The sequence below is a fragment of the Zosterops lateralis genome, assembly GCF_965231275.1.
Source record: "Zosterops lateralis genome assembly, chromosome: 11".
Taxonomy (NCBI): Eukaryota; Metazoa; Chordata; class Aves; order Passeriformes; family Zosteropidae; genus Zosterops; species Zosterops lateralis.
The window spans coordinates 6,579,509-6,606,265 of record NC_139771.1 but is presented as its reverse complement, the minus strand read 5'-3'; the positions used below and the strand labels follow the sequence as shown (position 1 = coordinate 6,606,265).

At 41.2% G+C, this 26,757-nt stretch overlaps 2 protein-coding genes across 3 annotated transcripts in view; one reads left to right on the top strand and one right to left on the bottom strand.

The window, feature by feature from the left end:
- The window catches only part of SYN2 (synapsin II), a gene marked incomplete at its 5' end in the record, with an annotated part of 156,982 nt that overhangs the window by 46,815 nt on the left and 83,410 nt on the right, over positions 1-26,757 (bottom strand). The window lies entirely within an intron of this gene.
- On the top strand, positions 1,497-25,534 carry TIMP4 (TIMP metallopeptidase inhibitor 4; the record flags this gene model as incomplete). Its single annotated transcript, XM_083869266.1, has 5 exons — positions 1,497-1,641; positions 18,222-18,319; positions 22,809-22,923; positions 23,685-23,809; positions 24,765-25,534. The coding sequence occupies 5 exons, from the start codon at positions 1,497-1,499 to the stop codon at positions 24,960-24,962; spliced, it is 681 nt and encodes a 226-aa protein (XP_083725392.1). The 3' UTR covers positions 24,963-25,534.

The following is a 26,757-nucleotide window of genomic DNA, read 5'->3' as shown; positions in this document are numbered from 1 at the left end:
CCTCTGCAACCTCCAGCCTTCTTCCTTTCCCTCACATAAAATCCCCATTTCTTCTATGTAAGAGCAGAGATGTTCACAGGTCTAAATTATTTTCAGGTGTTAGTCCTGGGCTTAGATCCAAGCTTGTGATTTGAAGCCAGAACTTGAGACTGGAAAAGTAAAAAAACTCCAAGTGTGGCTGTGTGAAATCAGGATATTTTGTACAGGATTCCTGGCTCAGTGTTTGGTGTGGTTCTGAAGGCTAAAAACTAGACCCAGTTCTAATAATTTTGAATATTTGTGGGTTTTTTTCTAACAGATAGAGTGTGTCTTGAGGGGGATGGGAATTTAAAAGAAAAAGAACTGGAGCACTAATATTTGTGTAACTGCTCAGAAATGAAATGAATCTGCTGCTGTAAAACATGTACACTCCTCTCTAAAGGTAATGAGCTACTTTGGGCACACCTAAACCTCAGCCTCAACAAAATCCATTTTCATGAGCCTGGATTGGAATGGTTCAGGTCACATTAAATGAATTTTCAATCCCTAGCCTTGATTTGGGTTGTGACAAAACACAGAATTGTTTAAGCAGCCCTGTCTTGCATGTCAATCCAGAGATGTTCTTTATTACTCTTTAATCAAACCTCAGGTTGCTTCCTCATGAAACATTTTTGTGCATAAAAAGAAGGTGCCCACAGGTCACACACACCCAGATTGCCACAGCAACCAAAGCTGTGAAGGTGAAAAGGATTTCTGAACTCCGCATTTCTGTCTGTGTTCCACATCCAACATCAGCCAGGAAATACAGGCACGGATCTGTGCTGAGCAGGATTTGCATTAATAAGGAATGCGGGGAAGGAGCTGCGCCTCCAAAACACACCACTGGGATGTTTTTCCTCGCTAGTCTAAATTAAATCTGTGCTGAAATAATTCCCTTTCAAATGCCTTTTTCTCGCGGCTTTTCTTTGTAACTCGTTACTGCCTGTGCCCAGCGATTGTTGGAGGCTCACAAGCAGAGCATTGAGAGGTTTCCTTGCCATGAATGAAGTTCTGTCCAGGCTGCGAACAGGGACGGCACTTGAGGAAAGTGCCCAGAAAGTGCAGGGGAAGATCGGGGGCTGCGAATGCAAACGCAGCTTTAAAACAGGCCGGCCTTGTTTACTCGCCCAAAGTAAGATCGCGGGGCCGGCTTTTAAATCCCAACTGGAAGCAAACTTACTCGGAGGAGATAAAACACTCAGAAAATCCGCTTTAAAAGCCGGTTTTGCGGAGGCATTTTTAGCGATTACCATCGCCAGCCCCGCGCCGCCGGCCGGGAGCTCCTGTGGGGGCCGATGTCACCAATACACGAGCTCTGAGGGGCGGGAAGGCGGGGCCGGGGCCGGCGCCGGGGCCATAAATAACACGGCCCTGCCTCAGGGCGAGGTGGAGGCGGCGAGCAGCGGGACAGGCGCATCGCACCACCGGGTGAACATCCCCGAGCGTCCCGGGACAGCGAGAGCCTTTGGGAGCGGAGCATGAGGCGAGCGGGCGGCGGGAGCGGCGGGAGGAGCCGGGGGGCAGCGCTGGTGCTGGCGCTGGTGCTGGCGCTGCCCGCCGCCGTGTCCGCCTGTAGCTGCGCGCCCGCGCACCCGCAGCAGCTGCTCTGCGATGCCGCGCTCGGTGAGTGCCGCGCCGGGGACCCCCCCCGGGAGACGGGCATGGAACGGGCTCTGAGCTGCTCCTTCCCGGGGGAAAGACGGGCCAGGAGTTGCTCTGCAGGAAGGGTTTGTGGTTATAAAGTGATGGGATTGCTGGGGTGGGGAGTGGCTTTAAATTTTTAAAAAATTTTTAAAAATGCTATTTCTATATATATTATAATTTTTATATATATTATAATTTTCATATATATTATAATTTTATATATATTATAAATTTCTATATATAATAAATATTATATATATTATAAATTATATATATTATAATTTTTTATATATTATACTTTTCTATATATATTATAATTTTATATATATCATAAATTTCTAGATATATTATAAATATTATATATTATAAATTTATATATATTATAAATTTTATATATATTATAAATTTATATATTACGAATTTTTATGTATATTATAAAATTTCATATATATTATAAATTTTATATATATTATAATTTTTTATATATTTTACATACATTATATATACTCTATAATATATAAAATGCAATATATAAAATATCGTATACAATATATATAATATACAATATATAACATACAATATGTATAATATATGTGATCTGTATCATGTATATCATAGATATTATATGTTATATTATATTATATGTTATCTTACTGATAATGTATCATGACTTTAATACATTTTATGTGTATTATATACTTTATGTATTATATAATATGTAGTTATCTTTTATACGTTTTGTAGGTTTTATGGATTTCATAGATTTTATGTGTTGTGTATTTTTAGGCTTTGCAGATTTTAGAGATATTAGAGAGTTTAGAGATTTGCATATTAGGTCCTAACTTAGAGAATACCTGACCTTTCAAATATCTACTGCTATATAGAGCAGTATCTGCTATATAAAAAATATTCTATCTAAATACGCCTGCAATGTGTAAACTGCTCATATAGATATGTTTAGAGCATTTCAGGGGAAAAAAAAAAAACCAAAAAAAACCCCAAAAGACCACCAAATATAAGTCCCCAGTGCTAACTTGCTGAAACTTTTGAGCTCTGCTCTTTCTACTTTCTTTAATTTATTCTTGGTGTTTTCTGTCATTTTCTGGAGCAGGAAAGTGATGGGCCCTTTATTTTCTGCAGATAAACTGGCTGCAGCAGCTCTGTGTGATCTTAACTCTCCAGTTTTGGGGCAGTTTTGCCTCATGACAGCCAGGCAGCACCGTGCTTGTCAAACAACTCATAGAAAGGGCCCAAAGATCCCAAAATGAGGCTGCAGGGGGATGAGAAAAAGTGACATTTTGAGAAAATGTGACATTTTGCAGCCTTTTGATTCCCTTAGCTGGGGCTGAGGCTGGTTAGCTTCCATGGGGTGTGAGCAGTAAATGTAGAACATGAGTTTCCAAAGTGCCACAGAATTAGCATCTCTATGGGGCAGGCAATACCTTCTGCATACTGATTCATTGCTTTTTATGTCCTGACAGAAAATCTTTGTGGCCATGACAAACTCGGAGCTCTGTTTGTGGCCATCAGTTAAATTGGTTTTTAATCTGCCCGTGTTCAGGAATCTCTTTCAGGGAGGTGCCTCCCCACCAGGCATTACATGCTTGGGAGTGTTTAAGGAGTGAAAGGAAATAAAAGTTGTGCTACAGCTGGATGTGTGTGCATTTAACTGTGCATGAGAAAGTGGCAATTTTCTCTTAATGTAAAACTTTTCCAAAATTAACGGGTTTACACTATAGAGGAAACTCAAAATGTTCATTATGGGCCACCTTAATGAATATTTTCATTCATAGGGAAGCCATTCTGGTGATATAGATTAATATTTAGTCATGTCTTAGATGTATTTGACAAACAGGAACTATATCATGCTACTTTTTATTTAAATCCTGAAGATAGTTTTATGTTACAATGTTTGGACTTGATGCTCAAGCTCTCCCTCCTCTAAATATTCCTATCTAAGTAAACTTCCTCTGTTGTCTGAGGAATGTTTATGTCAAGGATCCCTTTGTTCCCTATTTATACTTTGAAAATGGCATTTCTGTGTATTATAAAACGGGAGCTGAAGGGAATTCTTCAGATCAATAAGTGCACAGATATTTTGTGTATACATTTGCATACACACACAAACACACACACACAAAACCTGCTCTGAGCATTCATGGCTCAATTCCTGGCTGTGCTTTGGCCACAACGTTTTGCACGAAGGGAGTGAAATCCCTGGGAAGGAGCTGGAGTGGAGCTGCCTGTCCCGTGTGAGAGGAAGCTCCAGGGAGCAGCTTGGCACAGCAGCTCCCCCAGGCTGGTGCCAGCAGCTTTTGTGCCCAGGAGAGGAGCTGTGCCCGGCAGGAAGGGGCACCCCGGGCTGCAGCCCTGGCCAGGCACTGCTCACACCCTGGGAATTGGGGCTGTGCCTCCACAGCTGCCTCGGGGACACACCTGTGGCCTTGGGGACACACCTGTGGCCTCAGGGACCTCAGGGCCACCTGGCTCCCAGCCATGTGCTCAGACTGTTCCAGTTCTTTGGTTATTAATTCATTAAGTTCATGCTATGTAGCCACAAACACGGCCAAGGATTTCATCCCAGGATTTCCTAGCACATCTTACTGAAATAAAGATGCTCTGACCCAAAAGTCCTCAGTAAAAGCAGAGATAAAGTCTTAAACTTGCTCATGGAGCTACCAACCATCCCAAGTCCTTGGGCAAGGGACACACCTGTGGCCTTGGGGACACAACTGTGACCTCAGGGCCACCTGGCTCCCAGCCATGTGCTGAGACTGTTCCAGTTCTTTGGTTAATAAATTCATGCGGTTCATCCTATGGAGTAACCACAAACTCAGCCAAGGACTTCCTAGCATGTCTTGTTAAAATAAAGATGCCCTGACCCAAAAGTCCACAGCAAAAGTAGAGATAAAGTCTCAGACTTGCTCATGGAGCCACCGACCATCCCATGTCCTTCAGCCACTGTGTAAAGGGAATATTTTCAATTTCCTGCAGCATGCCTTTGATGGAGCTGGAGGGATTGGGTTGATGTTACCTGAACCTCTAACTGAATGTGTGAAGCCACTCAGCAACAGCATTTTTGGGAGATCCAAGGACAAACAAGCACAGAAATTAATTAAGTCTGGACAAGCTGTTTTGCTTTGCCTTTCATTGAGGTGATTGGTGCTGTGACACTTTGTCCTTCACTGCCAGCAAGTTTTTGTGGCTCTAAATGCCCACAGGTAGCAGAGAACCTGAGTAACCTGAGAGTGATCAGGGGATTTCTGGCAGAGCTGGAGCCAGGGAGAGCTCCTGGTCCTGCCCAAATTCAGGGAGGAGTGCAGAGGCTGCAGGTCTTATGGGCTGGGAAGAACTGTGGGATTTGTCGGGGTCAATCAGGAGTGCTCTGCCAGTCCTGCCATTTGCCTGACCCTGGCTTTGCTCATCCTCCCACAGAGCCCTCAGAGGATGGGATTTTGTATGCACTGGACACATTTCCATGAGCTTCTCTGTAGTTTTAAATTTCACTCCAGAGCGAGGAGACTCCTGATTTGTAGGGAGTGCCTGGCACCATGAGATTCACACCTTTTATACAAAAATAGAGATACATCCCTCTTGTGCTCTTCTAAAGGCTGCTGAGGCCCTCCTAAAATATGCTGAATTCCTTCAGCCCCCAGAGAACACCCCAGAGGACTTTCCCTGGGAATGGAGAGGTTTAATTAAACACGTTAATTATCAGTGCTGATCACAATGCCCAGGTTTTCTCCTCACAGAAGATGTGGGGAGGAGGTGCTGGATGACAAATTCAGTACTGAGGTCCTGGACTGCCAAGCCAATACATAAAAACCCTTTGGAAATTTGCCTTTTTTGGAGAGAAACATGGACTCAATTGAGTTTACCAGACAGTGCCAAGGTAACAGATTTCCCATTTTGCCACTGAATTTGTCATCCTGGCTTCAATTCTGGGCCAATGTGAGCTTCAAATTGGGCAATCTGGAGACAGAATTGGGCTATGGACAGCACTGATTCCTTCATAAAGTCTGCCACTTTAAATTGATACTGGTTTTTCCCCTTGGGCTATTTTTTGGACAGTAGGAGAAATATGTAAATACTTCACATTTCTTAGTTCTGTAACACCAGTTCCCTTCAAAGTTGGTTGTATTCTTTCTGACTTACACTGTCTCATTATTGGTTTTTCTTAAAAATTTATTGAAAATTATATTTTTACTGAACGGGAATGACTAACAGGTCTTGAATACATACATATATATATATATATAAAATACAGCTTCAGAAACCAGTTCTGCAGCTTTGGAGAAGAGTGGCACATTTCAGAATAGGATGGAAACTTTACAGCTGGAGCTTGGCAGCATTTTCAGCCCGTTAAAATCTCCCAAGATCACCGAGATCAAGCATTGTAAAGATGTGCCAGATGATATATTAAATTTTAATCACATTTAAACATAACAATTGTCTTTAAAAATGCACCAGAGTTAAGTTTTCAGAGTCAGTTCTTCTGGGAGATAATCACAATATGCTATTTCTTTATTACTGAGTTTCAAATGAAAACTTTCATGGCTCAGTGTCCCAGGATTTTTTTTTGCCTCTCTGCCATGCAATATCCAGTTTCGTGCTGGAATGGATTAATTTGCACATGATTAGGTGGGAAGTAATTTTTGCCTGGTGGGAAAAATCAGCTTTGGAGACTTCATTGGGAATGGGGACAGTGGCTGTTCTGAGTGGGGAGTGGAAAGGTGCCCAGTGAAATTCAGTGTTTTATTGTTATTTATTGTGCTGTACTCACTGGCAGGGAGCAGTGGGGCTGGGCAAGGCTGCTCCCTGCATGTCCAGGCTGCTGAGCCCCTTCAGGGGGGGTTTCACCCCAAATTTAGCAGTGATGCCATTGCCCTTCCTGTCTTTGGGGCCACAGCGTCCATCCAAGCAGTGACAGCCCCCTCAAGGGACAGTGGTGAGACAAACCTTGGCTTCCTGTGAAGGTTTTTGTGAATCCTATTAAAAATCTGGGCTCTTGATGCTGTTCCTTGGGCAAGACAGCTCCTGGCAGGATCCTGGGTCATGGGTAATGCTTCCAGACCCCCCTCTGACCTGGGCTCATGGAATCCTGGAATTCCCACAGCTTTTTGGACTTCTCCAGAGCATGGAAAACTCATTTCTCTTCCTGCAGAGGCAGATCCCAGTGCTTTACAGCACCTCGTTCCCCTAGGGTGCAATAATGGACATTTCCAGGATGTCACTGACCAGTAAAGGATGTGCAGCTGCCATCCCTCAAGGCTCACAGACAGGGGTGGAAGGTGAAATCCTGCCCCAAGAATTGGGAATTGGATGGCAGAAATGCTGCACTGGGCCTGTGCTGTTCTCAAAGAACAGGCAGAAAACACCTGAGTGTGGTTCTTGTGAGGATTTTTGTGGGGAGGCAGCACTGGTGCCACTGGAGCAGAGTGCTGCCACTTCCATCTGCAGAACCAATCAATCCTCTTCAAATGAGCTAAAATTGTATTAATTTCAAAACTAAAGTTTGTGCAGAGGAGCTGAAAATGAGGCAAATCTCAGCCCTTTCCTCAGCAAGGGGCTGATAAACAAAGAATTCCAGTCCTGTGTGTCCCAGCAGTGCTCAGGAAACCAGAGCTGGTGGGCAGGAATCATTCACAATCATCCCTAGATCCACATTCTGTTATGTGACAAATGTTATGTTCATCAACAAAAAATACTGAGAAATTAACCTGTCTTTCATCTATTTTGGCTGTAGAGTGCCCTACCAAACTCAGAGAAAAGAGGACCAGGTTTCTTGACTTCTCTAAGTACAAAAGAAATTGGAATTAATTTTTCTTACTGTTTATGCATACTTTTATATCTATAATAGCACTTTCAAATAAATTTTTAAAAAAACTGGACAACATGAATTCTAAGAGGTTCTTTAGTTTAAAGGAGCTGCTGATGCATTAAGAGAGAAGAAAAAACCTGGCACCCTGCACAGGCCCATCGCTGGTAAAAATGCCCATGGATGGAAATTCAGAAATAATTGCAGTGCACAGAAATTGTTTGGTATCACAGCCTGAAACTTCTCAGTGCTTTAAAAAGTGCAAAAATCCTAAAAAACCCTGGCTGCTCTGGCTTCAGGAATGCTCTGATTACAATTCTGTGGATTTGTACCTGAATATGCAATGAAACACCTCAATATTCCCATTGAATGAATTCCTGGAATGCTGCTGTGGGAATGGCACTGAGTCCTTCCTTTTGCAGCTGAATAGTGAAAATAAATTTCACTAAAATACTCGTGAAACAGCTTCCTGGACTGAGCCTGAATTTCCTGTTTGGGAATAGGAAGAATAAGACCTGAATAAGACCTACAAATAACCCTACATCGGCTTGAGGACTTAGGATAGGAGCAAATGCTTTGAGAACTTAAAAAAATCCATGGAAATTCAGTTTCCTAATTCACTTCAGGGCTGAATTCAAGACTTGAATCCCACTGCCAATCTCATGCAGCTCTAAAAAATGATTCCCCATATTGTGTAGATGAGTGCCCTTCAGAACTCTGCCACTTCTGCCTGAAAATGGGGCTCAGAATGGGAAAGCTCAGATATTCTCCTTCCCTCTGCTCGCTGGGTTTTCATGGCAGTGCTCCCAACTCTTCAAAGCTGTGGCTGTAAAAATGAGGTGGCATCACAAAACTCAATAACAGGGTGGGATTTTAAGGGGCCAAACCTACTGAGCACAACATTCCTGTCAATTAGAACATAGCTGAAAACTGTAACATAATTTACCTTTAGTGAAAAAAAGAAAACCTCCAGAGCGGGTTATTGAGTAGTCAAATGAAATGTCAGAAGAATTGTGATGGTTTCCTGACTTAAAATTAACTCTTTTTACTCCAACTTGTTTAATTAACTCAACTGTTGAATTAACTCTTGTTGCTGAGAGTGCTCTAAATTCAGGAGGAGAAAACTAAAACAACTGAGTTACTTTTACTTAAAATCATTTGTTGTAATCCTGGAAAACCAAACCCCATCATTTCAAAAACGCCATTTCTACATGACACACCGAGGGGAGAAACAAAACTCGAGCTTAGAAACAAAGATGAAATAATATAAAGCAGAGCCCATGAAAGGCTGCCAAACTCTTAATCCTATTAATGTGCCAACTTTAATCCCAAACTTTCTCATTAAAAACTATCCCAGCAATGTGGAAGGGCCGTGCTCCCATGAATGGAAATCCACAATAACATCATGTATGTTGTTCTAGAGGCTTTGGAGCATAAAGAGAGTGTTATTCTCCAGCTGAAATTAGGCAGATGTTGATTACCAGTCAAATGATGTGGTATCTGAGGCTGGTGAAGCAGAGAGAAATGTTTCTGGTAACATGAGGAGCAGCTGTGAAAATAAAGCTGACCTTGAGCAACATTAGGAAATCGGGGTAGTTTTCAGGTGATATTTAAGTTAAAAGAATCCCACATTTCTTTTAAAAATACACTTGTCTCTTCTGTTAGAAAGTTTATAAAAATGAGATTCTAAAGCCTCACTCTCATAAATTGAATGTATTCTTCTAATTTAAAAAATAAAATAAATAAATAAAACCACATAATCTTCTGGTTTAACAAGGAAGCCAAACCCGATCAACTCCTGCCTTCAACACGAGGAATTTTTGCATCTTGAGCCAAAAACACAGACATGCACAAAATCCTGACCTACCTGAGAGTCTAATGAGCTTAAATATTCCACACCCTGAAAGCCTGGACTGGAAATGCAGTTTGGATGAAGACTAGAACAGGTAAAACCCTGCAGAGAAACCAAACCCTGCAAAGCATTTACACTGAGAAGTAACAGAGTGCAAATTAATATCTGTATCAAATAGTAATTAGAAAATCCTCAAAAATTGATTTGCTTCATCAACTTGGGAGAGTATTCCAGGGGTTTTCAGTCTTCAAAAGTTTCTGTGGAGTTTTAATCCATGAACTTCAGTGCAAGGCTTTGATTATCTCACCACCCTTATCTCCTCATGTACTGGAAACATCACCAAGAGTAAGAAATGCTCTTCCCTACATCGATTTCCATAGAACAAAGGGAAAATCCTGCTGCAGTTACAGTTAAATTCTCCAACAAGCTCTGTGGTTACAGATCCAAAACACTTTTGTTCAAATAGTCCAGAAAGCTCCACAGTTTTTCTTTCCGATGATTTTAGAACCTGTGCTTCAGTTGATTGCTGTGCTGATGGTTTAGTTATTTTACAATTAGAGGCGCTTATTGATGGAATTTCAGGAAACAAAAACACAAAGCAGGAAAAAGAAAACTGCCTTTAAATCCCAACTAGCAGAAACATCTTTTGAACTAAAGATTCCTCACCTTTGGGTCTGGGAGTTGTGGAGGAAGAGTGCCAATGTAGATTTACAGATCAGAAATCCATCCTGCAGACCCAGAGGAGATTTTTTTTTCACCCTCACTCAGTACTGGGCCAGCTTTGCTGCTGCTCATTCTGTTTGCATCTGGAACTGAACTCAGCCCACAGCCCCAAACATCTGAGCTGAGTTACAGTTTGGAAGTGAAGCTACTGTCTGCTCCTCTGTCCTGCTGAAAGATTAATTGATAGGGGAGCCATTTGCTAAAAACATTTGTTCTTTTTCAGCTGTTTAAAGATCATTCAAAGCGCATTCAACACTGGCTTGTTCTCAAAAGAGAAATAAAAATGTAAAGGTTTCCACTCCTGAAAGAATCAGGATGAAGCAGCACCTCAGCAGATCCTGAAGTAAACACCTCTCTCTCTCCTGAGGTCTGAAACAATTCAAAGCTGTGCAATAATTCTGAAATCAACCCTGCAGAAGAAGGGTTGCAGTCTCCTGGAGGTTGAAAGCATCAGAGGCACTTACAGTATTTCCTGTGTACATGTATATGTCACTGTGTGGGACACCTGCACTCCAGGGCTGTGACAGGAGCCACTGGAAGCTTTTCCCAGATTTTTTCCCAGGGCAGTGTGTTGTACCCATCTCATCCCCAACCTGGCAGCACCATCAATAATTTGGCAGCACTCCTGTGGGAATTTAGGAGTCATTTTTGACCTCCCACAAACACTGCCTGAACCATTCTTCATTCAGTGCCCAGACTCCACTTCCAGCCCACCCCTGTCCCAACACTGGGCATCTGCTGTGTAAGAATTTAAAAATTTTGATATTTTGAACCATTTCCTGCCCCAACACTGGGAATTTGCTATATAAGAGTTTTAAAAAATTGATATTTCGAACCATTTCCTGCACAAACACTGGGAATCTGTTCTATGAGAATGTAAAAAAATGGATATTTTGAACCATTTCCAGAGGTGTGATGGCCAGCAAGTTTTGCTAAAAAAAAACCCAACAAAACCAATTGGAGGTAAAATGTTTGGACACCCATGGCAGAGGTGGTCTGGAAGTGACTGGAAGTGTCCCAGTAAATCCATAACGACCAGGTTCTGAAAGATCCAATTAAATAGGAATTGATTTGCAAATCTGAGAGTTGTCTGATTCAGCTCAGGCTATTTATTACAAATAAAGATGAGGATTCACATGGCACCAAGTTGCAAAGCAACTACCTGAAAAGGAGTAAAAAGCAGGAGAGCTGCTGCAAACACAGAGTACAAACCTTTTCCATGCAATACAGAGCACCTCAAAATATGTGAGATAGAGTTCCAGCACTAGCAGATCCTTTTATTTTTTGGACTTAGACTAGAGAAAAATGAAGGCAATTTTAATTGGGAAAAGAACAAAAATTACTGGCATTTTCATGGGAGTGTAGCTGACAAATCCCTCAGCATGAGCAGCTAAACCCAGAACATTTGCTCTTCAGGGACTTGCTTTGGAAAGGACTTAAACAGTTGAGGTTCAAGGCAATTTACTGAGCCATGAAATCACCCTGGTGGCACTGGCAGGGAGGGTTGCTCATGGCAGGAATGGTTCCTGCTCCCAGGATCTGTGAAATACCCACAGGCATTCCCAAATCACTGACACGGCCACTCCTGCTGGAAGCCAACAACTGCAAATCAAATATCAAATCCTGAAACACTAAGAAAACAAAACCTTCATCCTCCCCAGAATCCTCTCTAAAATAATCTGCTTGAAAAATATCAGTGTGTATGTAAAGGTACACGTTGGGTATTAAATTCACTCTTTTCAAACATTATTTTCTGTCAATCAGCCAATAACTTTGGCCTCTTTCTGGCAGCATCAGTGATATCTGTGAGCTTCAATCAGAGTTACAGTCTCTGTTACCAATGTTTCTTTCTTCCTTCCTCTCATCTGTATTCTGAGAAATTACAATATTTTCTGTATATGTGAATATTTAAGCTAATTTGTTCTCTTTGTTGGTGAAATTCAAAGCTTTACTATAAGCAAATCTCTGACAATGCTGAAGAATCCAAAAAGGCAGGGAAAGGGAGAGTGGCAATGCTGGACAGATGGGACACTTACTCTAAACCATGGAGGAAGATTTTACAACCTCTTGCACATTTTAGAGGTTTTGTGAGCAATATAAATCAGCAGCCAATAGACCATGTTTAATTTAGAATTCTGTCCAAGGTATCTATTCCACCTTTTCCATCCTGTGCAGAGTTGCTTTAAGGGGGTTCATTAATTTTGGTTCTGTGCAGATTCCTCTTCTTTTTGGAGGTTGATTATTCATCCTCCTTGCCTGCTGACTTTGTTCCCTCTCTGCAAGAAAAGTTAAGTGTCTCAGATGTCAAGGTCCCTACCTAAAGAATATTTTTTCATATCTGTGACTCCAGGGACCAAAGTGTTCAGGCTGTTCTTGGGTTCCTTGGGTTCCTCTGACAGAATTTTGTGCCACTATTATTATTCTCCTCCAAGACACCAAGAGTGGACCATAATATATTGGCTTCAGCTTCTGTTCCCTCCAAACACAAAGCAAGTCAATGAAATAATGTGATCACACCCTCTCTCCAGAGATTTTCTTGGACTCCTTGCATTATTTTACCACAACTCGACTTGTAACTACAGTAGATGGGGTTCTGCTCACAAACTTATTATTTATTTTGCTGTCTGGTTGCTCACATTTAAATTCTTGGCCACTTCCAGATGCCTTCTCTTACAGAATATAAATTTTAGCACTTGTGGTGTTGATAAAACCCCTTCTTTCCTAATCCCACAGCAACCCCCTGAAGGAAATCACCTTCTCACCTTTGCTTGAGAAAGTTGAATGGAAAACTCTCTGCTCTAAGCTTTGTTTTGGCTGGAACAAAACCTGTGGCACCACCAACACTGCACTGGGGTATTCCTAAGTGGTTTATCCCAATATTCAGATGAAAATCATCATTATTACACCACTGATTAGTTAATGCAGCACTTCTGGAAGCTTCCGTTACATGACTGCAAAATAAATTAGTGTATCTAAAACAGGAAATATAGAAATTGATGCAGTTAAATGAGGAGTTCTTAAAAATAGACAGTCACATCTTTATCAGGGGGTGTAAAATTGCAAGGACTGCCACAGGTGAAGTGAGAATGGATTTCTGTTTTGCTGCAGCCAGCTGAGAAAGCAGAATAAAGAAAAAGCAACATACGTGGAAGTAATCCCAGCCTGTCACCCCAGGGACAGAGACAGCCCCAGAACCACTTCAGCTCTTTCCTGCTCTATTCTAATATTATTCTCATCTATTCTATTCTGCTATTATTCTAAATTCTATTTTATGACTCTAAATCACTGGAGCTGAAAGCTTGACCTTTACAGCCCCAAACCCCTCATGTGGACTCTTCTGCACGTTCTGTTGACAAATTCTTTCAGTGCATAAACCCAAGACAGCTCAGAGCCAGTGTTATGTTCCAGCCACGTTTGAGTATCCTGGGATCAGAACTGCTGCAGTGCAGGGAAGGGAGAAGGGACCAAGAATTACTGAGATTCCTTTGGATATGTAAAACAGGGTTGGAACTCTCAGAAGTGCAGCAATGAGGCAAAATCCTCATTTTCCTTTCAATAACTTCTTCAGAAAAAAACCAAAAAAGAGTCTACATATAGACATTTGAGGAAATAAAAGCCCTCTTCTTCCCCAGCCCCCCCAAAACCCATCACTTTTGGGCAAGAAGAGTTTTTGAACAGAGTTTGCAGAAACTCAAGGTCTCTGTGGTTCTGTGTGGGATCTTTTAGGAATTTGAGACATTTATGGGGCAAGTTTTAAGCTCCTGCACCCCAAAGAGGGAAAAAGTTCTGATAGATAGATAGCAGAGAGATGATAGAAGTTTGAGTTAATCTTACAGCAAAAGAGTGAGCAGAACCAGATGCATATTGTGCATGAAAGTGCTTTCCTTTGGGTGAAAGGGCAGATTTTTATAGAGAGAAGTTAAATTGAATATAAAAGCCTTCAAAATGACTCACATCCATACTCTGTGTCCATATCTCTGCTACATTTCACACTGCACACTCTGACTGATGTGGTATATCAGAAAAAAACTCTTTTTGGATGCTTTTTATCTGTGTTTAGGATGCCATCCTCAGTCCAGCCATGTGACAGCCACACACTTTCATTTAGCTCCCTCCTCTCCTTGTGCCTTTTATTCCTTGTCCCTGCAAGAGCAGGAGCATCTCAGAACAGCTTTGACTGAGGTGTCAGACATTAAAGAGGCAGGTGGAAAGAAGGGCTCCAAAATGACTCTTTTTATTTTAGGTAATTAAATGAAAGGGCTAAATTGAGGCTTTCAAATATAAGAGAAAAAGAAAAAACAAGAGCTTCATGAGTCCTGATGGTAACTTTCTAGGAGCCTACATCTTCTCCTGTCAACATAGTTTGTGAGGTCTCATTTCAAGGGTTTTGTGGCAAAGCTGATTGTGATTATAAACTTGTGACGTAGGAACTAAACCTTCCTGATTTCTTGAGAGGAAGAGATCACATTTCTATTCCTGTGGTAGAGCCTGTAAAAAACCTGAAGTGAGCTGGAGGCACAACTGAAACATAGATTCTTCCTCAATATGCCCATAACTATCTATCTATCTATCTATCTATCTATCTATCTATCTATTTATATTTTTAAACAAGACTGCACGTAAGGATTTATACATAATATGTAATTTTTTGTTCTTATGTCCAGCAATTATCTTTCTAGATTACTTTTTTTCACTGTGCAGTTGCTGGCACTTAGCAGATGGTGGAGGAAAAGACCTCATTTGTTCATCAGTTTTTTACCTTTTCCTTTACCTCCTGCTTCTTAGGATTATAAAGTTTATCTGGGGACTAAAGTCCAGCTCGCTTTCCTTTTTGAAGGAGTAATGAAATTGATTATTTTAGCTGAGTAAAGTTGCCTGTCTTCAAACACTTGGACTGTGAAAAGTAGCTTGAGAATAATTGCACCACTTAACTCCAGTAATATTATATAAAATATTAAATACTGTAATACAGAATGTATTATTTAATAACACCAACTTGAGACAATGAGAGGAATTCTTCACTCAACACTTTTCCCTCAGTTATTGCCTTAGAAATAACTCAGAGTCTAAAAAGGACACGACTTGTAGGGAATAGATGAATTTGAAGAATTTGGTTTATCCAGACTCCATCCATCTGTGCCTTGGAATGGGCCCTGCAGTGACTGCTCAGTTCTTTGTGTCTTCTCTCCCCTCATATTTTGTTGTTTTTGTCACTGTAGTGGAGCAAAATCAATCTCATGGCAGGGAATTTCCTCAGAGTAAGGAAATGTACCCGGAATAAAAGTAATTCCTCATGATCACAAAAATCTCTAACACACAAGGTGATGATACAGCTTATTTACAGGTATTAATTAGTGTAGCTAATTCCAGAAGGAAATAACCCAGGTTTGGATTAATTAGGCAGGATTAATGCCTAACTTTATACTCTTATTACATATAAACACTTTTGTGTTGTAGAAACTCTGACACTTTTCTCCTGACTGTATAAACACAAATACCTCAAATGATAAACTAATTAAGCTCTGTGTTTTGCCCAGTTAAAATGATCTTCTACTGATTTACAAATGGTTGGGAGAGGTCCATTATTATTCAGGAAAGAAGGAGTAAATATATCCTTAACACATTTCTAACCCTGAGTGCCCAAGGGCTGAGCAATGTCCTCCTGAACCTCAAACCCATTTCCTTTCAGCTCAGTCACCTGAGGACAACCTCCAGCTGCAAAGTGAGGATTAAAAAAATGACATTTTATCAAAGTTGAGCCCACAGAAAAGCTCCATCCTCCTACTAAAAGAACAAAATCTGTATTTTTAGTGCAGAATGTACCCGAGGCATTCGGAATTACTGGCGCTGAAACGTGAAATCTGTGCCTATGCATCCCAGAGATGCAAATTCCTCATAAGGAAGCAATAAGAGCTAAATGACATTATTTCTGAACAACCAGGGGCTATTCTCACTCCCCCAGAGAGGCCAAGCCAGCCGTGGAACACTTGGAAGCGTGGCCTGAAGAGAAGTGCAGAGTTGGAGGAATCCTGAGCCCCCCGAACCACGAGTGGGGAGAGGGACGTGCCCAGGAATGCTCCAGCAGGAAGTGCTTGTGGTCAAAACCAGGAGCAGCCACAGGAATCAAGAGCTCTGAGGAGACAGCCAGACGACACTGATGGCAAAAAAATATTAATGCAGAGAAAATAAAAAAAAAAAAAAACCAAAAAACCCCGAGAAGAATTCAGAGGCGCCAAATGATCTCCCTGTGTTTGAATCTGGTTTCAGAAGGAGAGAAGGGTAAAACCCAAATAGCTGAAAGTGTAGACAATTAAACTTTCATACTGTTAAAAAAACACCTCAGTTTGTCCTCCTTTGCCATCTGGAAGCTTTCTCTTAAACAAACAAATAATGAAACACACACATCACCAAAATACTTCTCATTTTCATCTCCACTCCCACTAACAGATCCCCTCATGGCAAACCCCAGGATGTTGCACCTTCAGCCTTGCCCAACTCCATGGAGACCCCTGGAGCTATCAGGGATTATCTGTAACCTTTCTCTCATGTGCTGGCAAGCAGAATTTCATAAAAATATGGAAATGAACAATGTTTCAACATTAAATACATTAGGAAAGTAATGCAGAATGTTTTATTTAATTATTATTATTATGTTTTAATTATCCCACACTGAGTAGGCAGGAAAAGATTTCCTGCACATGAACCACATCATGGTACTGAGAAAATAATGTTGTTTTCTCAGCCCTTTCCTTCAGAAGTGAACATGATGAGATTTCTTTAATGAGAAATCTTTTTTTTTTTTTTTTTTTTTGTTTTAAGGAGTAATGATGCAGAGGAGAGCATCTCTAAACAAACCACCACCCTCCTAATTTGTCCCTGCCAGCAGTGTAGAGCACACATAGCCCACAAGGCTTTTCCCCTGGAAGGAGATCAGACACACAGATAATTTGTGGCACTGCTCACACCTGCAGGTGATTAAAGAGATGCTGCCACTTTCCAGGTGAAATGAGGAATTTGCTGCTCATTTTAAAAAAATCTCTTTCTTCCCAAGAAGTCTAAAATGCTCCTCAAAAAGAGTTTAATGGCTCAGGAGGAGGGAGCGTCCTGCTGGAGCTTGGAAGCAACACCTCGATTATTCCATCCACTTTGCTGGGCTAATTAGTGAGGAAATGGGAATTGCTCAGGGTTTAGGTGGGCCTGATCTCTACCTGGCTGGGTTTCCTATTCCTTTTCTTTAGCTATGATGTTAAATATGATAAAAATTAGGTCAATCAAGTAAAAAAATGGAGTTTTTTTGGGGAGGGAACACGTGATTTTGATGTCACAAAACTTTGCTCTGGCTTTGCCAGTGTCTCTCCACCAGCACAGACTGTTCTGACCCAGGAGCTGCATCCAGAGTGGAGCAAAACTGGGGCTTTCACTAATTTTGGGGGCTAAAATCCCCCAAATTTTGGAATTTTGGCCAAGCACCATGCTCTTAGAACTGCAGTGCCAAAGAGTCCTGCTGTATTTGAAACATCCCACACAAGAGAGATGCCTCAAAGGAAGAGAGAGGATAAGAATCCATTTCTCCTTTCCTAAAATCTCCTGCTCTTCTTGATTAAAGAACAGGAAATCAATCAGGTACATCCAAACAGGAAGTAATTGATTTTTACAGGTTAACACAACTAATGATGTGCTCTGGGAAGCCTCAGAAAAGTGAATGTAAGATTATTCTTCTAATTTCATGCATGAAATCAATGCTTTCATCTTCCCTGGCACAGGCTTTCAGGAATTTACTTCAAGTCTATTTATTTGATCAACAATTCTGTCATCAACAGAAGTGTCCCTTTCCTCTGCTCACTGATGATAATGATGGGTATTTTGTCAAATTTTAGGGGATTCAAATCTTCCAGAGATTTTGATGGACATTTTTGTCAAAACTGAGTGGTAACATCAATCAGGTTTCCAGGTTCTTGGGAATTGAGATTTCCATCACAGACAGCCCACTGACTTTTGTGTTTTCAGGAGCTCAGCTGCTGTTCTTCTGGTAAAATCTTTAAAACCTACTTGTAGCTGAAGTGTCAAAACAATGCTAAAATCTCTCAATATAATGTTCATTTTTGCTTGTAAAATTGGGCATCTGCTCATTGCATTTAAATCTCTGTCTCTCTCTCTGTCTTGCAGTGATCCGAGCAAAAATAATCAGTGAAAAAGTGGTTCCTGCCAGTGATGATCCCCTTGATACCCACAAAATGATCCGGTACGAAATCAAACAAATAAAGGTACATGGAATCACTCAGCTTTTTTTGAAGTTCAATGCTGATAACCTCTGCATATTTCAGCCCCAAAATATAAAATAATTTAGCCCAAAATGCTGGGAAAGCTGGAAAAGACTCCAGCTGCCCCCACAGTCAGCCCCAGATGAACTACACAGAATAAATCACAGGAGGGATTAAAAAAAGGGAAAGAAAAAAAAGAAAAGGAAAGGAAGCTGTCCTGACATTCAGGAGGTTTTTGCTAAATAATGTTATTTTGATGAGGAATTTTGTTATTTGTAATTTTGAAGGTGCCAAAAAATGCTCCTCATTCTGTGAGTGGTGGTGTCAGCACGTCTGGTTTTGGGGGATCCCTGATCCCCTGTGCCCTGATGGTGTGGCAGCTCTGCAGGAGCCAAACTTCCCAGTGAGAGGGGAGAATTTCCAGCAAATTCCAGAATTTCCAGAGAGCAAACCCTTTGTTCATTGTGAACAGGGGATATCTGCAGGGCCAGGAGTCACAGAAAGAAAAATCCATTCATGTGAACGTGGCTGGGGAAGCAAACACCCAAAGACACCCAAAGGTGCAGAACCTCCCAGGATTTCCCCACTTGTTGTTCAGCTCCAGTAAGGAGAAATATTCATTAATACAATTTAATAAAACAGGTTTTGAGCCCATTGAAGTCACTGTCAAACTCTCAGTGATGTTAAAATGATCTTGATTTACCTTTTTCTGGAACATACAAAGAGTAGGTAATCTCTCTAAATTAAAATGCATGAGTGTGCAAGTTTTCAAGGTAGTTTCATCTCTCATTTTTCACTGAATATTATTTTATAATCTTTGCACTTTTACATTCACTGGGAACACTTAAGAAGATCATTATGCATGGCTACATGCCTTCAAAAAAAAATTCAGTTATTCAGGTTGTACCCACTGATCCAATCCCCTCACAGGAGCCTGAGCAGGAAGAATCCCTTGTAAACAAGAATATCTCAGAGTATTCCCAAAGATGGGTACCATACATGACTTCTGTTAAGGTTTTATACCAATTTCAACAAGCCAGTCTCTACCTTGCTAAAACAAACCCTAAAGCTCGTCACCATCTGCCACTTTCCATCTTCTTAAAGATTAAGGATATTCAAATGTTTCTTTACAGAAATAAGGGATACAGTCAAATGTTTCTTCACAGAAATAAGTACAACAATGCCAGAGAATCCCCTTTCCTCCCACTGGCATTTTAATGTTCTGCTGCTACTCTGCAGCACTTGAGGAACCTGATAGAAATGCAAATCACCTTATACCTCAGCACAAACAAGAAGAATGAGAAGTTTAATCTGAGTGATTGTTTTCAGCCTATAATCCCATTCTTGAGCACACTGAAATCTCAAAAATACATTTGTGTATTGAAGCTCCTTTGGAGTTTCTCCCTAATTTTCACCAGTGGAGGCCTGTCCAAAACTCAGGCAGCAGGAAGAGGTGTTTATTTAATTCCACTCAGGTTCAGAGGGCAAGTCAGGCAGGTCTGGCCAAAGCAGAGATGAGGTTTTTAATAAAAGATGCTCTACATCATCACACACAAGCTCAGACTGACAAAAGAAGGGTTGGGATCACCCTCACCCCTCAAATCCTTCCTTCTGACCAGAGAGAGCTCAGGACCAAACCCTCCCCTGCTCCGGGACCCAGCTCCCTGCTCCAGAGAGGGAAGGGAAGGATTTTGGTTGGAAAACAGGAGCTCTGTGACCTGCCCACCCTCTGTGGGGTCACCCCTGCATCCAACGGTGGCACCAAAATAAACCCAGCAAGGCAACAGGACTCACAGAGAGAGAGGGCAACCTGTGACACCAAGAGAATATAACTGAGAGAAAAATGAAACATGCTGAATGATCACTCAGTTTGCTGGGCAGCTGAGGGCAGAGCAACAGCTTGGGCACACCATGTCTCACCTCAGGTGATGCCATTTTAAAGAACCGACTTCACAGTGAGTGTGAGAGGTGAGGATATTCCCTGCTCACCATTCCAGCCTTCTCCCAGGTGCTGCTGAGGGTTTCTCCTGGTGCCCTGCAGCCCCACAAAGTGCAGGATGCCCAGTGGCTCTGGGTAATCCAGTGCACAGGGTGGGGGACGGGCCAAGAATTTGCTTTATACAACACAGCAAGGAAGAACAGACTCTCTACTCATCCCTTTTGAGCTATAAAATGCTTTAAAATATCACCGAAAATTCACAAAAAATGATCACCTCAGTGTGAGTTTTTGGGAGGGCTTTTAGATCACTCAGAATTCCCACTTTGTTCATCAGTTCTCCTCTCTTGGAAAGGGAACACAGAACCCTTGGAGGTTATTTTAGACTGTAACATTCAGCACAATGCTGCTCCTTCTCTGCTCTGGGTTGTTGAGCTGTTCCATTAATGTGATGGCTTAAATTCTGTTTCTCTCCTTTTAAATCCAGTGCATTAGGCTTAGCATTAAAACGTTGCTATTCTAGGCAGAAATATTAGATATAATTTTGATATTTATTTTCAGAAATAAAAAAATAACTAACAAGGAGCTATTGATCTTATAGAGATGGGTTGGCATGTCAAGAAGCCATAAACCTTTTCAATTACTGTTCTTTTCTTGCAATATTTACAGCATTATATTAAAGAGAGAAGATAATATGTGATTTATATGCAATTGAATATTTCTCCATGATATATTTGTAGCTGACTTGGCCATCACCCTCATTCTAAAATCTGGAAACAAAGCCATGTGCTGGTGCTGGTTCCAGCCCTCAGGAGGACAGGGACAGTGTCCACACAGGCTTCAGCAGCAGGTTCACATCTCTCCATCCCCAAATCCTCACCCTGTTTTCCTATTTCAGTTAAGTCCCACCAGGAGCTCAGGTGAACCTGGACAATGCATCACTGCAGAACCAAATCCAACCACCTCTGATCCCTCCACAGAGAAATATCCATGCTTTTAGGAGAAGGGAGAATATGATTGAGAAGATTAAATATGATTTACTGAGTTAAACACAAGATTATAATCTTTAGAAATGACTGTAACTATTATATAGGTCAAAACCAGAGATAAGTCACACAGTAATTTCAAAAAAAAAAAAAAACAAAAAAACCCTCAACCAAGCAACCAAAAAACCCCTGCAACAAAACACACACTAAACTAATTTAAATATTAACCAAATCTCCATTATGAATTTCTATGGATCTCTAAGGGGTCTATAGCTAAATCAAGGTGTGTTGTCTGCACAAAGCCTCCAAAAATGAGTTCCAGGACTGAGATATCCATGGAAAAGCTGCTCCCTACAATAGCCTGAAGGTTTCTGGCCGTGGGGAGAGCTTGAGGCAAAGGACACTCACAGAGCTCACGTGGTGGCCCCGCACCAGACACATTTTCCTCATCTCTGGGAGGTTTTCTGTGATTCCCACTGCTGCTCTGGACAGAGTGCCAGTTTGGTTTGTGTTTTGTTCTGCCTGGGCCTGTTTGTGGTTTTTTTTTCTCCTCCACGGTATTTCAAATCCCAACTAATATTTTTGGATCAGCCACGCGGTGACAACAACATTGGCTTTCTTCCCCCTCTCCATAAATAAAGCTTCAGAAAAACCAACATATTACAGAGTATTTTCTAGTGGCCTGTGCTATTTCAGTCTCCTGGGAGGGCTGGAGGAACACAAACACATTTCCCAGTGACACCAGCTGTGGCTGGGAGAGCTGTGAGCCCCTGCCATTGTCCCCAGCTGTCAACACGTGGGATGATGTCACCAGGGCTGGTGGTGGCACACGAGGTGGTGACAGCAGCACCTTCTGCTGCCTCCTCCATGCGCTGGGACACTGCCAAGCTTGTTTTTCATCTTTTAATGGCTCCTTTTGGATTTCTTTTCGGGGTTGAAACTGCTGGTTAAAGGGCAGCCAGCCCAGAAAGAGCTTTGATCCCAAATCTCTCCATTTTGGGGCTCATAGTGTGTAAATCCCAAGGGCTGGCTCACGTTCTCCAAGTTATTTGAGAAGGTCCCACTGGTGAGAGTTTTGGATGTGGAAAAGCACTTTGCCTCAGTGACCAAATCTGAAAAGAATGCTCAGGAAATGCTCAGTTCCTCAGCAGGCATGGTGCCTCAGGAGATCCCGGGGATGAAGAGAAAATTCCCCATAGGAATACACTGAGAAATATTTGCATTTTGGTCGAGGTGAATTGCTGTCTCTGCATTGCTCCTCAAATGGAAGGTGCAAGAAGAACAGAAATTGAAGAGAAAGTTTTAGCAATCCATTAAATACACTGGAAAAGCACATTTTAGAAGCTATAATGTAAAAAAATTAAGACCTGCTTAATTTCCTCCTGAAACCCTTGGATGTATTTCATGTAGTACAGAGAACAAATCCAGTCTTTGCTGTTTTCTCACATTAATTCAGACTTTAGAGCCTTCTTTCAAGAGGCTCACCCTGTATCTCTTCCAGCTCTTGTTTGCAACTGTTTTTTTCATGCTTGTTCTCCACTACTGACTCTCTGCTTCTGATCATTTTCAGATGTTTAAAGGATTTGAAAAGCTCAAGGATGTCCAGTATGTCTACACCCCTTTTGATTCATCACTCTGTGGAGTGAAGCTAGAAGCCAACAACAAAAAACAGTATCTTCTAACAGGTAAGATGGAGCAAAATTAATGTAGCTGGAAATTCAGAAGTAGCTGCTTAGAGTGAAATTGCTAAAATATGCTAAAAAGGAATTAATTTATGTACTAAATACAAACACAATGGGATGTAAAAGTTGTGTTCTGCTGTAGTTATAGTGTGATTTTACGTTTTCCACCCTTTCTCCAGCACTCTTAGAGCAGTTCCAAAGGAAGTGAAGGACAATAATGATATTAATCAGTAAATAGAATAAATAGATTAATTAATCAGTAAATTATTCATTAAATAGATAATAAATTAATCAGTAAATAGAATAAGTAAATAGAATAAATATACATATAAATATAAATATATTTTTAAAATTTTGATTCAGTATTTGCCATTATTATTTCATTAAAACCAACAGTACTGATGATCTTCCCAGGAATGCAAAGGTGCATAATGACCAAACAAGTGCCTGTGTGTCTGCAGGTCTGGGGTTCTCAGTAACTACAGATTATTCTAGATGCTCCTAAAATCCAGTTTAACTGCATTTGCATCCGCCCCTTGCTGGCAAATTAATAATACCTTCAGAAAAAAATATCCTTCTTCAATCTTTTACATCCATACAGTGTGCAGTGAGGAGAATATCCTGTTAGAATCAAATTAATTTAAAAAAAAATTCAAGTATGACTAATTTGGTGCAATTAGTTAAAAAACTCAAGGTGTTTTTACACATCTAATATTTAGGAAACACTTTTATTGCTTTGATTTTTTGTGTTTTCCACGCTGCAGGCCAAATTTTAAGTGATGGCAAAGTGTTGATCCACTTGTGCAACTACATTGAGCCGTGGGATGATTTATCCTTGTCTCAGAAAAAGAGCCTGAACCAGAGGTACCAGATGGGCTGTGGCTGCAAGGTGAGTGCAGAGCAGAACAAAATGTCAATAAACACTCACTGTTTATTTGTATTTTTGAGAATAAACCCTGGTTCAGAGGAAGCTGCAAGGTGAGTGCAAAGCAGATAAATGTAAATAAATATAATTTATCTGTATTTTTGAGAATAAACCCCTGTTCGAAGAAAGCTGCAAGGTGAGTGCAGAGCAGGTAAATGTCAATAACGCTGTGGTGGATAAATGTAAATAAGCACCACTTATTCACATTTTTGAGAACAAACCCCAGTTCAGAGGATGCTGCAAGGTGAGTGCAGAGCAGGTATTGGTCAATAAACACCGTTTATTCACATTTTTGAGAATAAACCCTGGTTCAGATGAAGCTGCAAAGTGAGTGCAGAGCAGATAAATGTCAATAAACACCATTTAGTCACATTTTTGCAAATAACTCCCAGTTCAGAGGAAGCTGCAAGGTGACTGCAGAGCAGATAAAGGTAAAAAAAACCATTTAGTCACATTTTTGAGAACAAGGCCCAGCCCAGAGGAGGCTGCAAAGCGAGTGCGGAGCAGATAAATGTCAATAAACACCATTTATTTGTATTTTTGAGAACAAACCCCAGTCCAAAGGAAGCTGCAAGGCGAGTGCAGAGCAGATAAACGCAATAAACACCGTTGTGGTGGATAAATGTAAATAAACACCTTTTACTTGTATTTTTGAGAATAAACTCCAGTCAAAAGGAAGCCGCAAGGTGAGTGCAGAGCAGATAAATGTAAATAAAATATGTAAATAAATATAGTTCACTCCATTTGTATATATAAACATAGTTCAGTTGTATTTTTGAGCATAAACCCCATTCAAAAGGCAGCTGCAAGGTCAGTGCAGAGCAGATATTTGTCAATAAACACCATTAATTCCCATTTCTGAGAACAAGCCCCAGCCCAGAGGAGGCTGCAGGGCGCTGAAGGAGCTCTTTGCCCCCAGATCACCACGTGCTACATGGTTCCGTGCTCCATCACAGCCCCCAACGAGTGCCTGTGGACGGACTGGCTGATCGAGCGGCGGCTCTACGGGCACCAGGCGCGGCACTACGCCTGCATCAAGAGGAGTGATGGCACCTGCAGCTGGTACCGAGGGGGGCCTCCCCCGGAGAAGGAGTTCATCGACATCAGCGAGCCTTGAAACGCTCATTTCTCCTACAAACAGCCCTGGGAGGCTCCTTCCACCCCACCCTGCACAGCTCTGAACTGCCTCGTGGTCCTCGTGTCACCTTCCTTAGGAAACCGACGCCGGTTTGTCCCCAAGAGTCCGTGGGGTTGGCACCGGTGCAGGACGAGGGACAAAAATCCTCCTGGAGGCACCTGCTGTGTGCTCTGTTATGCTTTGCACAGAGGGCTGGCAATTGTCCTCCAAGGCGTAACAAGTTCCCTTTTTTTTGGCCAATATGAATGTACAGGAACAAAAGAGTTGCCAGAATTTTGCCCCCTCCCCTCCCCTGTTTGATAACCTGCAGATTAAGGGCTCCCCCCGTGTTTTATTCCAAAATCTTTCCCATGAACTACGGAATGTTTTATAGAACTATTATTTTTTTTTTCTTTTTTTTTTCTGTATGAAAGTCTTGGATACAAAAGAATTATTGTACAGTGTATATGTAAAGTATTATAACAATGTGCTATTAAAAAAAAATTCACAAATATTTCCTTATCTGTTGAAACGCGTTGAACACTTCTGTGATTAAAACAATCTGTGCTCCACATTTTGTATGTTCCTTATGTCACAGCTTCCTTTATCCACACAGTTGTACCTTCCATTGATAACTAAATTAAGAAACAGCCTTGATAATCCAAACCCCCTTCCCAAGTCAGCACTGCTATGGACTAACCACAGCTTGCTGAAGGAAAAGCCAGATTTTTAATCCATGGGTTAAAGCGTTAATCCATGGAATTCAGCATTCCATGGAAGAAATTCCAAGCCCAAATGATGCCAGGCTAAAACTGCTCAGAACTACAAACTCACATCCATGCTCAGGGCAGCTGCAGCCCTTAACACCTGCCTCAATACAGCACCAGGTATTGGTACCCCAGCACTGTCAGAACCTCAGAAACTCATGTGAAAATATGTGCAATAAATATTGCACAACTTACACTGCAGTGATTTCTGGAAGCTCTCAGGTATTTGACCCCATTCAATAGGATTTAATTGTTTTTCATTCAGGAACGCCCAACATACTCAGTCAGTGAATTTGGCTACTTGTGAACTCCAAACAGAGAAAGGTTGCAACACATTTTGCCTGTCACTTCTTTAGTGTCTTAACTTTCCTGAATTGATGACTGGAGTTAGTAACTAATCCCTCACACACGTATTTCAGTTTATAAAAGTAATTAAATTCACAGTGGTTAAGCTTTTGGAAGTGTAAATGCCAAAGTTCAGACTATTTGTGCCCCAGAAAAAAGGAGAGCCCTCAGACAGGATGGGAGTCTCCAGTAGCTGCCATTTCTGACAGATTTTACTATCTAAAGGACAGGTTTGGAAACACCCTTCTAAAAAAGATTTGCCTTTTCTGTTTCTGAGTTTATACATTTCCAGTGAAATGCAAATGGTGCAAGGCCAACAGGAAAATATGCCATAATTCCTTTGAGGAAAATGTGTCCCATAGTAGATAAAAGTCAATGTTCCAGTTTGGATTTACTATTAATCAGTCTGACTCTTTTAATTTACAACCCTGAATTAAAACCATATCTATGTGCTGCCAATTGTAAAGCCCAGCTTGTTTTCTGCTTTACTCAAGACAAACCAAAAATTTCCTAACACTAACAATTTCGACCAAAGACTTACATAAATGAAACAAAAAGAATAAAAAGCTACAATTCTTCCCAAAAAGAATTGATATTACAGTGACAATACTGGTAGAGCTATTTACTGACAGTGCTGTGCCTTTATATCGCTAATCTTCAGAAAGATTCAAAGCCAGGCCACG